This window comes from Pagrus pagrus (genome assembly GCF_965226575.1).
Source record: "Pagrus pagrus genome assembly, chromosome: 16".
Taxonomy (NCBI): Eukaryota; Metazoa; Chordata; class Actinopteri; order Spariformes; family Sparidae; genus Pagrus; species Pagrus pagrus.
The window spans coordinates 7976477-7992498 of NC_140200.1; the positions used below are offsets into that span (position 1 = coordinate 7976477).

Consider the following 16022-nt stretch of genomic DNA (forward strand, 5'->3'; position numbering starts at 1 on the left):
ATCCTGGATGCAGAAGTGTTTTTCTTCCTCTTTTAATCCACAAATTAAAAGCAGGTGAACAGGAGAACAGCACTTAGAAAGTGTTTTCTAAGTTTTATGGACAGATTGAGCGAGTATTGTGTAGCTCGAGCTGTTTTTTAGTGCTCCATCTTGGCGAAGCTGTCGTGTTTGCAGGAGGCCTTCTCCTCCCCTCATCCGTCTAGCCACGGAGCCCATATGTGGCGGACGAGGGGGACGACATGGGAAGAATAGCCTCCTATTGATTAATTAATGTAAACCCACGCATCCCACGGCAACAGTAAATAATGACACGTCACTGCAGCGATACCAGAGAGATAGCATCAAGTCAAAACATCAAGGCCACACTGTGTGATGGATCGCAGCTGCTCGCCAAAATCGATGCCACTACAAAAATAAAACGCAAACCTGTGTGTCCGTCCGTGTGTGTGTGTGTGTGTTTGAATAGTAATACGTAGACACTGAAGAATGCGAGGCACACACTTTGACCACGGCGCGCTAATGCGCAGACATGCACACAGACACGCCTCACGCGCCTCTCGCGCATCCCACCGAATCCACACTCTGCCGTCATTCAAATGAATATCTCTCTCCTTAAAAGTCACCTTCCCTTCGGAGCTGCCGCCGAGTGCGACGTGTCGAGAAAGAGAAAAGCCGGCCGGGACGGCACCGCGTCCGATAACAACCTTCGATTAATGACTGCCGTATCGGCCCGCCACGCCGGCCGTCCTCAGAAACAGACTGGGAGATGGCCTTTAAGAAAATAAATATATTGATTTTTCACCTGGCCCAGATAAGCTGGAGGTAATTAATGATGACACAAGTGGAAAGTGACTCGATGGGATTGAGCTGAGTAAGGTGGTGTGAGGAGAAGCAGCATACAGCATAGAGGGCTGCCATTGGCGCATGTTGGACCAGGCCATAATCACTTGTTTTTCACCCTGCCTGCACAGGTGAAATAGTAATAAGTCACTGTCTCACCATCCCTCTAACAATACGCCAGATTTAGCTGACACAGGGAGCAGGAGTGTGTCTGGATGCATACGCACACACACGACAGAAAACAGACCCAGCCACCACTCTACCCGGTGTCTCTTTATCACTCTCCCTGTTTTCCTCTCCCTCTCTCACAAGCAGAAATACTGTATGCTTTTAAGTCAGGGTTATCTATTCTGTGTATGCGTGTGTGTTTACCCCTCTGGTAATTCCTGTCCCGATGGTATCAGTAGCTTTAGAGAGGCGTGTAATCAGCTCATTCGGAGGTGTAGCTCATTGAAACCCGGGGGGTAGGAGAGGAGGGGAGAGGGAAATGCGAAAAGGAGGAGGGTGGGCACTCCGCTTAAGAGAGCTGTTATGGCTCTTTAAACCGGTGCATCACTCCACCCATGCACACGCACACGCTGAACCTCCGACTACATGTGTCAGGTATCGGCCCGTATATTGGCACATATGCATATTAGTGTGCGTTTTGTTCTACAGTATATGTCTCTCTCCCTTTGCCCCCCCCGCCTCAGTCTCTCTCTCCCAGTGTCCATGCTCTACTTTTCTCTGTCTGTTCCATTTTGTCTCAGGCTCTTATCACCAACACAGGCTTTTGTTCTCCTTGGGTCTGAGACTACAAAGTGATTCTGTCTGCCTCTGCTCCTCTCTGCTCTCTCCCACTGTATCCTCAGAGTGAGTGAGCGAGTCGGAGAGTGATTAACTAAGGGAGTCTGTGTGTTTACAGTGTTTGGTGTTCATCTGGCAAACGGAAGTGTTTTTAATCAGCGTCAGTGCGCGAGCGCGAGCCTGTCGTGGCCTCAAGGCCAGCGGTTTGAGGAAAAAGTCCGAACCCCTCTGCCCAAAGCTCAGTCTAGACTCCATATCCCATCAGCCTTAGGGAGACTGAGAACATGGGCCGTGTCCCAGTTCCATATTGCACAATAACTCGAAGCAGTTTCTGAGTATGTATTAGACTGAAATGCACTGAGAAAACAGCAAAATCAAGTATAATCAAATGAGTCAGTGTGCATACTAAAATATGCTTGATTTTTCGAGTGCCTTTTGATGCACACTTTTGTCCCACAATGCAAAACACAAAGGCAGTGGAGGAGCAATTCACAGCTGCACATCATTAAAACTCTTTGCGTACGTGGGTGACGCAGCTTGAGAAAATGTTTGGGTGATTGTCGAAAAACAGTTTTTGTTCTTTTGGCGAGATTTAATGCCGCATTCGTGCAATGTGGGCGAATGGAAAGAACAGAAAAACCCTCTGTTTATTCCGTTACAGTAGTCAGAATCTAAATAGCCCAAATTAAGCTGCGTTTGTTCTGGTTACATATTTGAAGTGTTTCATTAACATTTAACAGTAAACGGACCACAATGTTTTCAATGTACTGAATCAATTACTTTCATTTTGTGTTAGTGCGCTGGATGTTATTTTGTTTTTGGAGCCATTTTGGCACCAGTTTGTTGACATTTCTCGAGTTCTTTCATCTAAGATTCTGATTTACTTCTCGCAGGCAGATGCGATTGGTATTTCCAATTCAGCTGCTCGTGATTGCCGTCTGAAAAATATTTCAGAAATGCAGCATAAATGTCAGCAGCATTCCAGAGATGCCGTTTCATTCATGCCCATTTTCACACATTTTACATCATCGTCATCGGTACAACACAGTTAAGCCCATGAATATAAGTATGATACGACAGCCAATTTAAAGTTTGACAAAGCAATCTCAACTTGAAGCTGCTACAAGAAACTGAAACCAGACTACAGAGCAGCTTCCTACCTCAAGCAAAAGTGCTAATTAATGTTTTTTCAAAACTCAACGGGATATCTTCGTATGAACGTACAGTATGTAATATCTGCCACTGCTCAGCTGATCAGAGCCGGCCAGCTCTGCAGGACAGAGTGGGACGCAGAGCCAGACCTTCTGGAGGACATCAGATTCTGTTCTGATTCGGGGCAGTTTACCGTTGGGATGAGAGCTCGGAGATTACTTTGAAACTTTTGGGATTAAAAAGAGGATTTATCTTCACACCCGTTTATCAACCTGACTGCAGCAGCGATCTGCAGGAGCGACCTCCATTGTTGGGTGTTTATGTTTGTGCAATGCCAGCTGCCGACTGGAGCTGGAGGGGTAACGTTACTTTACTTCATGAACATAATGTTACTGTGAGGAGAGGGGGAAAGGAAGAGCCTTTGGTGATTGACAAAATACATGACAAAGGTCTTGTCGACCCACTGGGGTCCGCGTGACGGAAACATTTGTCATCAGAGGGTGTATGTGCAGGACATCTTTGTACCTCCAACTTTTACCTCTGATTTGTTGTTGACACTTTTCTACCAGAAGCTCTGGAATACATCTGTGCATGTTGAGTAGTACAACCGAACTTCAACGCATACGTGGTGTTTGCAGCTGTCAGAAAGCGTTTAGTCCCAGTCGTCATGAGCCACCCGGCCAGATCCGTGGTCCAAACAGACAAGTGGAGACCAGCTATACGCAGATCATTTTGGATTGTTATAATCAAACTCCTCTGCCTGTCTTTACTGTCGTACGCACAGGCTAATTTGGCATTCGGGGGATTCAACTTTAAAGTGCACTTAGATGAAGTTTGGTCTCATCTGGAAAGCACTTATTAGAAGCGGGCGTGTACTTACTCTTTGAATAATAAATACTCTTGGTGCTAGAAACCAATACAAGCACGCATATGCACACACACACACACACAACCAGACAACATTTGTACACAACATATGCAAACACACACACGCACATACAGACGGGAAAACAATAGCCCAGCGAGAAGATGGACAGAATCCCAGAGCTCAGGGGGGATTTTTAATGACGCCTCTTGACTTTGTCTCCCCCACTTTTCTTCCCGTCTCCCTCTATTTTTACCTTCCCTCTCTTTTGTCTGGCCCGCAGAGAGGTGTATTCTGACAGGCACTGTCGTCTGTATTCAACAATCGTAGGATGAGACTCATCCAAGAGGGGAGGGCTGGTTGCTAATCCTCAGCGCTTTAGTTAAAGTCTTTTTCTTCCCCCTTTCTCTCTCTCTCTCCATCCCTCCATCCTTCTCCAGTTTTGTTGCAGCTGGCCAATGATGCATTTCCCAGGGACATGATGCTGGCTCTGTCCTACTTACTGGCCCTGCCTCAGGTAGGTGGACACACAGTCGCACACACACACACATACAGCTTTATTTTAGACATACTCACACTCAGACTCCAGTAATGTTAGGGCGCTTGTACCTTCGTAAGTTTCAGGTTAATGGCCGAGTGAATCTATATCCTCTATTGATCCCTTACCTTTCTAGATGAGCCATTGTGTTCAGCAGTTTAGCAGCAGTTGGCATCATCAGTGTGTCAAATCAAAGTCACACTTGAGTTGCTGGATGACATATAACACTAACAGTTCATCAAAAGCATGACATTTGGACGGCCCCATTAATCAAGCTGTACACATCGTGTCTCGAGTGGTTTCATTACTCCCTCTATTCGATCAGCAGTCACACATTTCTATACTCAAAATGTGTGGCTCGTGTTTACCTTGTCTGAGCTGTCAGAGAAACAGTCAGTGTACTTTGACGGCTAAGGAAACAATAAGACGGAAATAAACCTGCTGGCGACTAGATTGTGTTCAAGTGGAAGTGAAATCCCTCATTAGTTTTAACGCTTGCTGTATCTCCAGTAAAACACTGGACTGCTCGAGTGGATATTACACACATTAGGCATTTCCCGGAGAGCTTGGATTAGACGTCTGACGTTACTGACTGACCGACGGAGAGTTCTGCATGAATTAACACAGTGAACAATAGGTTGGGACAAAATATTGAAATATATCGTATTACTTCCTCTTGTGATACGCTATTGACACACGGATGCTAAATGATCATCATCATCATTACCTTTATTCAAACAGGGATGACGACTGAGAGAAAGCTCTATTTGCAATGACGCCCTGATAACAACAGATATAAAAACAATACATACAGATTAAAGATTACAGTACACATAAAACAAAATGACAACATATATGAAGCATTGGAGGTAACATCAATTCAAATAAAACACCTTTTGCACTACATTGTAAATTGTTAAATTTACTTGTCACAATGGACACCACAACGCATGTTCTTTTATCGTGGTTTTGTATGTAATTCATTCAATGGATTGTTGTATATTTTATCTGGACCCTGGGTCTAAAAAAAAAAAGTTTAAATAGAATTGAATAAAATAGAATTTAATAAAAACATAATTCCTGCTTTGAGTCTTTTTAGCTGTATTTGTCCTCGTCACAGACATTGTTCGGTTTCATAAAAAATTGCCTTCCAATGTATGAAATATCACAGAATCACTGTATCGTGAAGTTATCATTATCATGGGTAACGTATCGTGATAGTATCACATTATGAGGTACTCTATGATTCCCACCCCTAATGATTAGCTTTTTTTCCTGAAAGTTTGGTCTTTTAAATATCGAACTTGTTATTTTGATTTTAAAAAGCTTATTTTTTGGCATTATAAACTAAACTGTGGAAGGCCATGAGATTTTTTTTTCTTTCAGTGGATTAAGTATTAAAATCAAGTGGAGTTTATTTGCATTTTGCTAATTTTTTTTCTCCCACCACCAGCTTACTTTCTTATTCTTACCCCTTTTTCCATCCGTGCAGGTACTGGATGCCAACAGGTGTTTTGAGAAACAATGTCACTCCGCCTTGTCGCTCCAGCTGGCTGCCTACTACTACTCCCTACAGATCTACTCACGCCTCACACCCTGCTTCAAGAACAAAAACCACACGCTCTACCAGGTTAGCATGGAATACTAGTTATGTGTGTGTGTGGGTGGGTGAGTGAATGGAGATATCGGGTAGTATGTTGACGTGGGAGGTGTCAGGTTTTCCACACTTCTCCATGCCTCTTACAATTGCCACTATGAAATAGCCTTGAATGATGCTTTTTAAAAATGATACATTCTGATTTTGTTAACTCCGAAATGCTGCGAATTCCCAACACAAATGCACAGACAGAGTAAACAAGAACAAAACAACAAAAATGGGAGACGTAAGATAAGATATCAACAAAACAAACAGCAGGCATTTGTCAAACCGATAAAAAATCTAAAGTTAAGCGCTGCTGCAGCAGTGGACCCAAAGGATTGATCTGTTTTGAGCAGATGGGTTTTGAAGATGTTTTTTTAAACCTAGGGTCTAAGTGCAGGTTTATCACGGCAAAACGCTGTTTCACCCATGGTCTAAGTTTATTACAGGGTTGCTGGATGAACCTTTCATTAGAGGTCTGTGTTTCAGTGCATGCAGCACAACCATGTTAATGTTGGAGTTTGTAAAGAGCATTTGTAGGCAAAGCGAAGAGGAGGTACAAAGGTACAATAATCCAAAAGTCAAAGTGTCTTTGAGTGAGACACTGAACCTGAGTTGTTTCCAACGGGCATGCCAGCAACTTGTATTCCACCATCAGTGTGCGAATGTGAATGGGTGAATGGGAGGCAAAAATTGTCAGTTAAGGTAGAAAAGCGGTATATAAATGGATTCCATTTACCAATAGACATTTTATACATAACAAAGGCTTAACTGTTCTCTTTAGAACAGATACTGACAAAGGAGTTTCTATGGCAAGATGAAAAATGTGAATTTCAAACGAGTGCTGACTGTCAGACATGACAGAAATCCTTTGAGGAAGGCACTACCCAGGGTAATATCAGCAAGGAGGATTTAGTTAATAGATTTTCTAGTGCCAATCAGCAAATCCAATTTTCTTTTAGTTTTTTTAAGTGGCATTCAAATTTTGATGCCATTCAGAGCAGGTAGAAAATGCAGAAGATAGCAGTCATGTCCAGCTTACCGCAAGTATAAATGACTGTGTCGTCTGCATAGCACTGAAGCCCAGCCCAGAATATGACCCAGCACAGACTCAAAAATGTTTATATAGAAAATGAAATTGTTATTAGTAATGTCACAATCTCTTTACATTTCTTTGCACCTCATATCACATGAAATGTGTGAAGTCTACTCTGAGGTGATGTCAGCTAAGCTTACATGTCTAATAACCTTACCATATACACGTTTAAACCTTTGACATCTATTTGCTATAATGTGTCATTAAGGTTGAAATAATAATCTTGTTTCACATCATAGTCTGACAATACCATATACTCACAAACACACACACAGCTCTACACACTTTACATCACTTGTGGGGACATTGCATAGACTCACATTCATTTCCTGGAGCGTTATCATAGTTTGACTTGCCAGATTTTCACAGTTGGTGTAAAGTATGTCATTGGGCAGCTATTCCCCACTTCCTTCCGCTATCTCTGTGTACTGCTTTCAAAACCCCCATCGCTACATGAAACAACGACAACAGCCTCCAAGCTAGCAACCTACATACAGAAACTGGCAAGTTACTCTAGCACTAACCTATTCGCTAATGGCAAGAACATAAACAATCTATCAGCTGTTAGCTTTTCTTTTATGGGAATTTAGCCATTTTAATGCCAGAGCGCACCTCCCCACAGGCAAAGCAAGTTTCCCCTGACACTATTTTGCAGGGGCACCGTCGAGCATCCTGGGTTGAATGCCACCCGAGAAGATGGTGATTGGTTTAAAGAGATGCAACCAAGCAAGGTTTTTTTTTTCCAACTATACCAGAATAAGATTTTTGTGTAGCCAGACCTTTTTCGTGTACGTTATGGGGTGAAGCATTTTTAGTGCCCACAAAGCTGTCAGACCTCACAAATATGGTAAAACAAGACCACATACTGTATTTATCACTTTGGTTCAGCTATGATGTTTACACTGAGTGAAATACTCAAACCCAAGACTTTTTCTGTGGCTGCGCCTTTTCATCAATTGCGAATATTCTACATGTCTTGTGCACCATTTTATACATGTTGCCTCACAATTCATTCTGACATATTTTGTAACTTTGGAAACTTCTGGATCTCCCTTAGAATTTAAAATATGCACGTTTGGCTACAAAGCATGACTTTGTTACGTCTCCCAGCAGTGGGATTGACAAGGTTAAAGTCACAATTAATAAAATAAATGCCTAATCATTGAAAACATGTCATTTCTAGTGTTATTGTGTTGAAAATACATTTTAATTGCTTTTGTTTTCGAATGCCACGGCGCTGTTGCATTGTTTTGTGCTGTTGCGGTTTACGATGGAGACCTTTGTTTTCTGTCAATGTGGAAATAAAAAAAGGCTTTTAAAATGATGTAAGAGGGGAAAAAAAATAACACAATCAGACACCATAATGGGACAAACTGGGAAAATAACACCCAGGTTGAAAATGACTATAATTATCCCATTATTCCTCAGAATAGTAATCCACTTATTTATGCTTTAATTGAACACTGTGGTGTGTCAAATCTTCTGTTTTCTGGATGTCTTTGCACATGTCTGAGTGTCTCTGTTAATATATGTATGTAAAATAGTTTGTTTTTTTTTCCACCAGATGTCTTAATTATAGCAGCCAGACATTTTGCATAATTGGCTCTAAGTCTTGTTAGATTATGACATTTTTTCCATGTGTAAATTTCAAATTAAAAGCATTTGTCGGATATGGTGCCACACTAATGTTACATATGCTATTTTCTAAAGCAGTGCTAGCCATAAGTAGTCACAACGGGGACAAAGAACAAGGGAACAGAATATACAGTACGAGTTAAAAAGAAGTAGAGAGTGGCCGTGAGAGTGGCGGCAGGGTTGTCGGGGGTTGATTGGCGGCGAATAAGAGAAGAAATGGCTATGACCTTTTCTTTGAGTGGACTGAGGCTCTCATGGGTTTTATCCCAGGTGGAGGGAGGAGGGGGGTAAAATGTTGAAATAAAAGAACGGAAGAGGGAAAGAGGCCAGCAGAAGAAGTGGATAAGTGTGTCCCAGTTGACATTCAAGGTCACGACTGTGCACGAAAAACACTCACTCGCACACACAAGGAGTTCTGCTCGACACTACACACATAGATGCCCGCCGCCGCACACCGCCACACACATCCTCGCTGCATCCTTACTGTCGTAATCACTCCCCCACCTCCAGCCTCAAGTGAAGTTCAAGTCCATTAACTTAAAATATATACAGCTTTTTCCCTTCTCTGCTTTACCCTTTGGTAGTTGTACCTTCATTTTTAGCTCATTTCGTCTCTTTTTTTATCTGTCATTTCCTTTTTCTTTCAGTGTGTTCTACCAGAGTGTGTGCTTGTTATCGTTGTGTTCCAGGTCTTGCCTTCACTCAGCTCTTATTGATGAGGTAGTGGCAACTTTTACTCTAATGCTGATAGAAGCAAGAGGGAAGAAAACCATTAAACCCTTCTACCTTCATCTCTTTCACCACGCTCGCCATCTTTTTTTTCCGCTTTTCTCCTCCAGTATGTCCTTCCTGCGTCCCTCTCCTTTCTTTATTTTTTTGTTCTGTCAGTTACGTTTAATTAATTGCTTTGTTGGCATGGCAGTTCTGTTTTAACGCGTCTCCACGCTGCTTCTTTCTGTCAACGCCGTGTTGCTCTTCCCGCTATCGTTCCCCCTTCCTTCTAAACTCTCTTTAGAGTCTTTTTTCCCCCACAGGCCTGTCTCGCTCTTGTCAAATCTCGGGCCTCTCCGTCCACAATACTATCTTGACAGTGCATGCTTTTTACATTTCTCTTGTGCTTTCTTTAGCTCTCTGCGCTCTCTTATCTTTTAAGGGCACACATTGTACAGCGTGTGATATTTAATTTCAGATACGTATGACAGCGTATCAGAATTTCTTGCACATGCTCGCTTTGCAAATTAGGTTGCAGTGGAGGAAAACATGTCATATGCACAAACATGTGTTTTTTATAGATTTATATGTGTATCTGCACGCAGCAATGTTTGTGTGCGATTGTGTAACTGCAGGCTAACGTGCCGGTGTTAGATCTGTTTTTCGGGAGACAGCGGGTGGTGCATTTGCGTGTGTGCGCGGCGTGGTGTGTCAAGCTGTCTCCAAGTGTTTCCCACTCTCCACTTGAAGAGCAGTAACACTGTGTCTCAATAACTCTCACACTCTTTCAATCCTCTTGTCACTATCACATAATTTCATAGCCAAGCAATAAGACACCAAACACTCAAGCCACCGAAGTCATTCAGTCGCAAATAGGAAACGCAACTCTCTGAGGGTTTACTCGAGGTGTTTGATGTGTTTTTAAAGCCTCAATCAACGGCCTGTTTCCTCACTGTTCTGTAGAAGCAGAGGCTTTGGCAGTGAAGCTGCCTGCAACGAGCAAATTAAAATATAAGGTGAAGGAAACAAATTAAATTAACAATATTTTTAAGTTATATAGGAGCCAAACATAAGATTTAACATTCAATACAAAGTTAATCACATGCAATAAAAATCACAAATACATGCATATTCATAAATGTCCTATATAATTAAACTCACGCATGCTCATTATGCTGTTCTACCTTATCTTCTTGCTGTCACGCTGAAGATCTCTTATCACTTTCTTGACATTTATGCTAATAAACACGTGACTCATAGTCTTAAACCTCACCACGTGCAATAACATCCTCACAGCATCGTTGTTACACCACAGTTAAGCAGTATACAGAGGCATACAGTAAGCTTTGAACAGCCAGATTTCCACATCAGTTGAGCACACAAGCGGTGTGAGATGCAATTAAAATATTCTTCTCCTGAGAAAAAGCAAGGTTAAAGTGACTTCAGTATGTTTCAGTTCAATTTTAGCCCTTATTTGAAATATTTTAAGAATATTTCGCTGATTATTGGGATAATATTGTGAATCCCAATCATGTTGGACAGGATAATCGTGACATGGAGTTTTCATATTGTCTCATGTCTATACTGGTACAGAAAATACAATTATCTGTAAAATAGTGTCAGTTGTTCACTGCTGTTATACTAATGCATCTTGGTTGACCTCACATCAATATATTAATGACCCCTTAGTGTTTCCACGTGGTGTTATTGTTGCATCCGCTGTCGTAAAGACAACTTGATCGTTTCCGTTTTCCTCAGAGAACCCAGCTACCACCAGCACAGGAAAAAACATGAGCTTAGTCATTCATTTAGTCTATAATGGAGATGTGAAAGCAGATAGAGATGTTGCCAGACTGCCAGCCTCCCTGGATCGTCAGTCAGCCTACATTTTCCCAGGAGATTTCATGCCTAGTGGCAGACAACATAGCATATTGAAAGCGAGGTTTATCGGGAACCAATCTAAACACTGATGGTGTCATTATTCTACAGCCATTACACTATGCAATCAACATTCAAATTATAATGATAAGTTTGAGCACAAAACTTGTCTGTTGCCAGTCTTAGATGGACCATTTAGCACGTTAGTTAAGTTTGTCTTTATTGATCCCTGCGGGGACATTTACTTTCTGTGTTTGATCATCCTACACTGTTCTGTAACTATTTAGCAGCAGTGGTAAGCCACAGCGGAGCCCAGGGACCAATATAGGTTCCTGGACCAGTGCAACCAGGTCAATTAAAGTTGGACCATGAGCACCAATCATAGGTGTAGTTAGACTATGGAGGCAAGCCACAGGGAGAACACTCAAAGGAGATATATTATGCTAATTTTCAGGTTCATGATTTTATTTTGGGTTACTACTAAAAAACTTTTACATGCTTTAATGCTCAAAAAAAACACACCGGTTTACTCATACTGCTGCAGCACTGTGTCCCCCCTCTGTCCGAAACGCTCTGTTCTAGCTCCTGTCTCTTTAAGGGCCCTCCTCCTGAATACCCAGTCTGCTCCGATTGGTCAGCTCACACACGCCTGAAGCAGCACTGCTCAATGCATCTCTGGTCAGCTCTGTTGATGTATTTAGCCTCCAGTTGGCTTCACTTCTATCATGGATAAAATGACATGGTGATGTGGTATGATGTCAAGAAGTCACAGAATTAAATAATTAAAGTTTGAGGGACTTCGGGAGCAGCGAGTCCGTTGGCATGGGCTTCTGGCTTTTGAACTTAAAGGCACTTTACCTGCACAAGAACCTGTATTACACATTGAAGGAAAGGAAAGAACGAAAAAGCATAACAGGTCTCCTTTAAAGAAAGAAAAAAATAGCACCTGCTTTAAGGATGATTTAAGGCTTTTTCTTTTTTTCGACAACTTTGGTCTTATTTTTGATCGTTATGTTTGGCCACCTGAAAAAAATCATGTTGTAATACTCATCTATCTGAGAATGCTGCAACATTGTTCAAAGGAAATGTGATGGGGCAGATAAAACGTAAGAAGTCAGACGATCAAACAGGCTTTAAACAGACTCACAGTTTAAACAAAACAAAAGAGAATACAAAAGCGAATGGTTAAATTAAATACGTTTCCAGCATCCCTGATGTAAAAGTTTCCTGTGTACGGAGGGTTTACTTCTGACACTCAAGTTTGGTTTTACCTCCAAGTGGTTTAGATAATTTGGGACTGTTTCTTTATTGACCTACTTGATCTTCTGCATACTTTTGCTTTTCTTCTCCAGCGGATGTTTTAGTATTGTAGCGTGATGCCACATTCCCAGATGTCTAATCCTTTGGTGAGTATAATGTTGACATAACCAACAGAAACAACGGATCCTTTGATTTAAAACTCTACCATTCTTTTTCCTCTACCCCTCTTCCTACTTGACCACATTTGCCAAAATGTGTCGCTTACTTGAAGCTAATTGAGCCATAGTTAGTGTTTTTATCCCACGGCGTTTCAGGAAACTCTGTCTACCAGTGTGTGTTAATAGTACTGTGGCTTTTTTAATCAAGTGAACTCAGAAACCGTTTTTCAATTATTGTCTTTTTAGTCTTTTTAAGTTACTTTGTACTTTACTAGTTGCAGACGTCGCTCAGCTCTCTGCCTATTGAAGCTTCTGTTGGCCACTATTGACTTTCAAGGTCTTTTAACTGTTACTTTCCCATTTGATTATGGCTCCCAGGCATGGCGGAACAGCACTGGGCTCAATGACACGGATGCTGGGTTTCCATTATTCCCCAGGGCATAATGAGCCGATTTCCACTTGCTTGCACTGGAAGTTTTCATTATACCGACTAAAGTGCTCGTTTGCGAAATAGAAGCGCTCTTTACCGTAATTGTTCTGCTGGTGGTGTTAACGCGATATTGCACAATAGCCTGTGTTTATGTAAGTGTTCAGGTCTGTTTACCTGGGCTTGTCAATGTTTTAATGTGCACGTTTTTCCTTGATTGCGTGTACTCTCTTGTTTGTGTGTGTGTGTGTGTGTGTGTGAAACTTCTTATGCTAAGCGTAATTGTAGCTGTGAATGTGCAGCCACTGTACAGCAATGTGCTGAGCAAAGAGATTGAGATTTTTCACTCGACCATTTAGCTTCGCCTGCAGTCGCCATTCTCTCACTGAGTATTGATCACTCACACTCGTAGCAAACACACACACACACACACACACACACACACACAAACATTTAAGCATTTAAAGCATACACAGTTGTGCCATAGACACAGAGCGTGACGTTAAGATTATATCATGCGGAAAAACTGCTGAGCTTTTTGAACATCACATTACGACATTTAGATTTGAATCATTGTCAGGTGCTTTGCTTTCGGCTCACGTACTCAGATGGAGACGTTGAATCGGAAAGAATACTTTAGTACCTTTATGAGATATATCAATTTGATTGTTGTTTGTTTTTTTTACTCCACCTAAAGGAAATCTTCTCAGGGTTTTCAGACTACAAAGTTTACCAAAGCACTGAATTAGGAGCAAAGATGAAAGCGTTTTCCTAATAGCGTCGAGATCACTTGATAAAACAGCACTCTGCTTACATCTATTGACATTTTGTGTTGCCGGCGGTCATTGGAGATGTTTTTCAATTCATGGCCACAACAGGATTCAAGCTGGCGGTCGCGGGAGCTGACCTTGGATGTGCCAGACCACTGAGCCAACTCCCTGTTGTTGAATTGACTGGAATAATGAGTTAGACTGAATGGCTTCCCCATCACAGAAAAGCACCACGGACCCAATGACTTTCGCTTTTCTCTTTTCGTACAAATTGTGCACTTGTACAAATTGTACCCTTGTACCACAATCATTAGCAGTCTATATTTTACTCATGGGAGCCCTGCAGAGCAGAGTAGCTGCAGAAAGGGCCCTATTAGACAAATATGCACTCTGAATGCACTGTTGCAGCCGACTGGAAATGTTTGAGACTAAGTAGTCTCTAAACCGTTGATTAGATGCACTGGGTTTGCTGTGCGAAGTTACTCCTGTTACTCTTGCTTGTGTATTTGTAATCTTCTTGGCAGGCTTGTATCTTGCTTGTGATCAGTCCCCTTCGTGGTGCTTTATGACCCACAGTGCAGCCGAGCCTGTTTATGGAGTGATTATTCCTTTCAAACTGGTGCCCATTTCCTCTCCCCCTTGCATTCCTCCTAATTATGTACACATATTGTATACAACGTTTGTAGAATTAGTGCTAATGAGGCCACTGACTGTATAGCCAAGTGTTAGGCATGACATAAACACAACTCATTAAGATCATTACTAGCTTACTCTCTAGAGAGGGAAGGCATGTCTGTGTCTCTGTAACCTCTCTGTGATCTTTACCACACAAAGGCACAGAGTGAGAGACAATGTGTTTAAAAACTAGGTTAGCTTGAATGGTTTTTGTGTGTGTGTGTGTGTGTGTGTGTGGCATTAATGATCTGTTGATAGCACATGCTGAATAGTATTACACTGAGGATCTAACAGATTTGTGGGCCCGTGTATTGGACTGTTTTTGATCATTAGAATATGAATTCATACTAAGAATTAGATCGTCGGACTGCCAGACCGATTATCTGTATGTATTCTTCATCACATTAGGGATGGCAATGTTGTTTGGCCAGTTGGTCCTTCTGTCAGTCCATTTGGGTCCAGACTGAAAACACCAAGCAACATTTGGACATCTGTGACCATGAAACAACTGTAAGGATTTTTCATGACATTTGGTAAAGATATTCAAGCTCCTCAGAGGATGCATCCTTACTAACTTTAAATATCCCTTGACATATCTACCTCGCACCAACAGCAAGTCAATTAAATCCCGTACTGAGTGAAATAACTTTACATCTACTTGTTGGAATGGCACAAGATTTGGTACCACCATTCATGGCTCCCAGACAATAAACTCAAGGGGACTGACTGTTGTTTCGAAGGCTTATTATTCTGACATCCCAATAGTCCAAAAATGTCCCGTTGGACTGTAAGCCCATTTGTTGAAGCACCAAAACTAATTGGTTAGGTTTAGGAAATCATCATGGTTTTTTCATGGTTTCAACAGTCAGACAGATCAGCTCGTCGTCGAACTCTGCAGAAGCCTGACAATGACCGCTTCATTTGAATCTGGTGTGTTGGAGCAGGGAAACATCTAAAAATGCATGTAAGGGGTCTCCATGGATAAACATTGATAATAAAGATGGTGATTATATTTACTCCACATCACCATGTTAGCATTCCCATTTTGAGCATGCTAGCATGCTGGCATTTCACTCACAGCACCACTAGCATGTCTGTAGATACTTCATCTTAGGATTTAAGTTGTATACTCTATTGATAAGCTTTTAATCTGTGGATACATATATAAACATGTTCATATTCATGTTTTTTCGGCCTATGAAAGTAGCATCCACAGGCGAAACAGCAGGTGGTGAAAGTAAAACAATACTGCATGATGTAATATTAACTTTTAGTCAATGGCAAACACAGTTACGGTAATAATGTTTTATTTCACATATTTATTCAGACAGCTTTGGGAGACGGCAAAGGGATTTTTGATGGGTGCAGACTCGGGACTGAAATATAATAACATGGGAAATTAAGATGGAAAATGAGAGCGCAAGCGTGGTTGAAGAGATTTGAGACCGAGACATAGACTTTTTATTTTTACACTGTTCCCTTTTAAGCAACATCACAGGAAGGAGGGGAGCATAGAGAAAAGAGCCCGTGGCAGCGGTGCAATATCTGAAGGGGGAGTTGGAGAGAGCTGGCTTCCTCCCAGCTGTGTAACG

At 41.8% G+C, this 16022-nt stretch overlaps 1 protein-coding gene across 1 annotated transcript in view; it reads left to right on the forward strand.

The window, feature by feature from the left end:
* The window catches only part of nbas (NBAS subunit of NRZ tethering complex), a 162866-nt gene that overhangs the window by 75273 nt on the left and 71571 nt on the right, over nt 1–16022 (forward strand). The window contains exons 38-39 of the mRNA XM_084376963.1: nt 4084–4160; nt 5674–5811. Of these exons, the coding sequence (XP_084233089.1) occupies nt 4084–4160; nt 5674–5811 (215 nt within the window). The remainder of the gene's footprint in view (nt 1–4083; nt 4161–5673; nt 5812–16022) is intronic.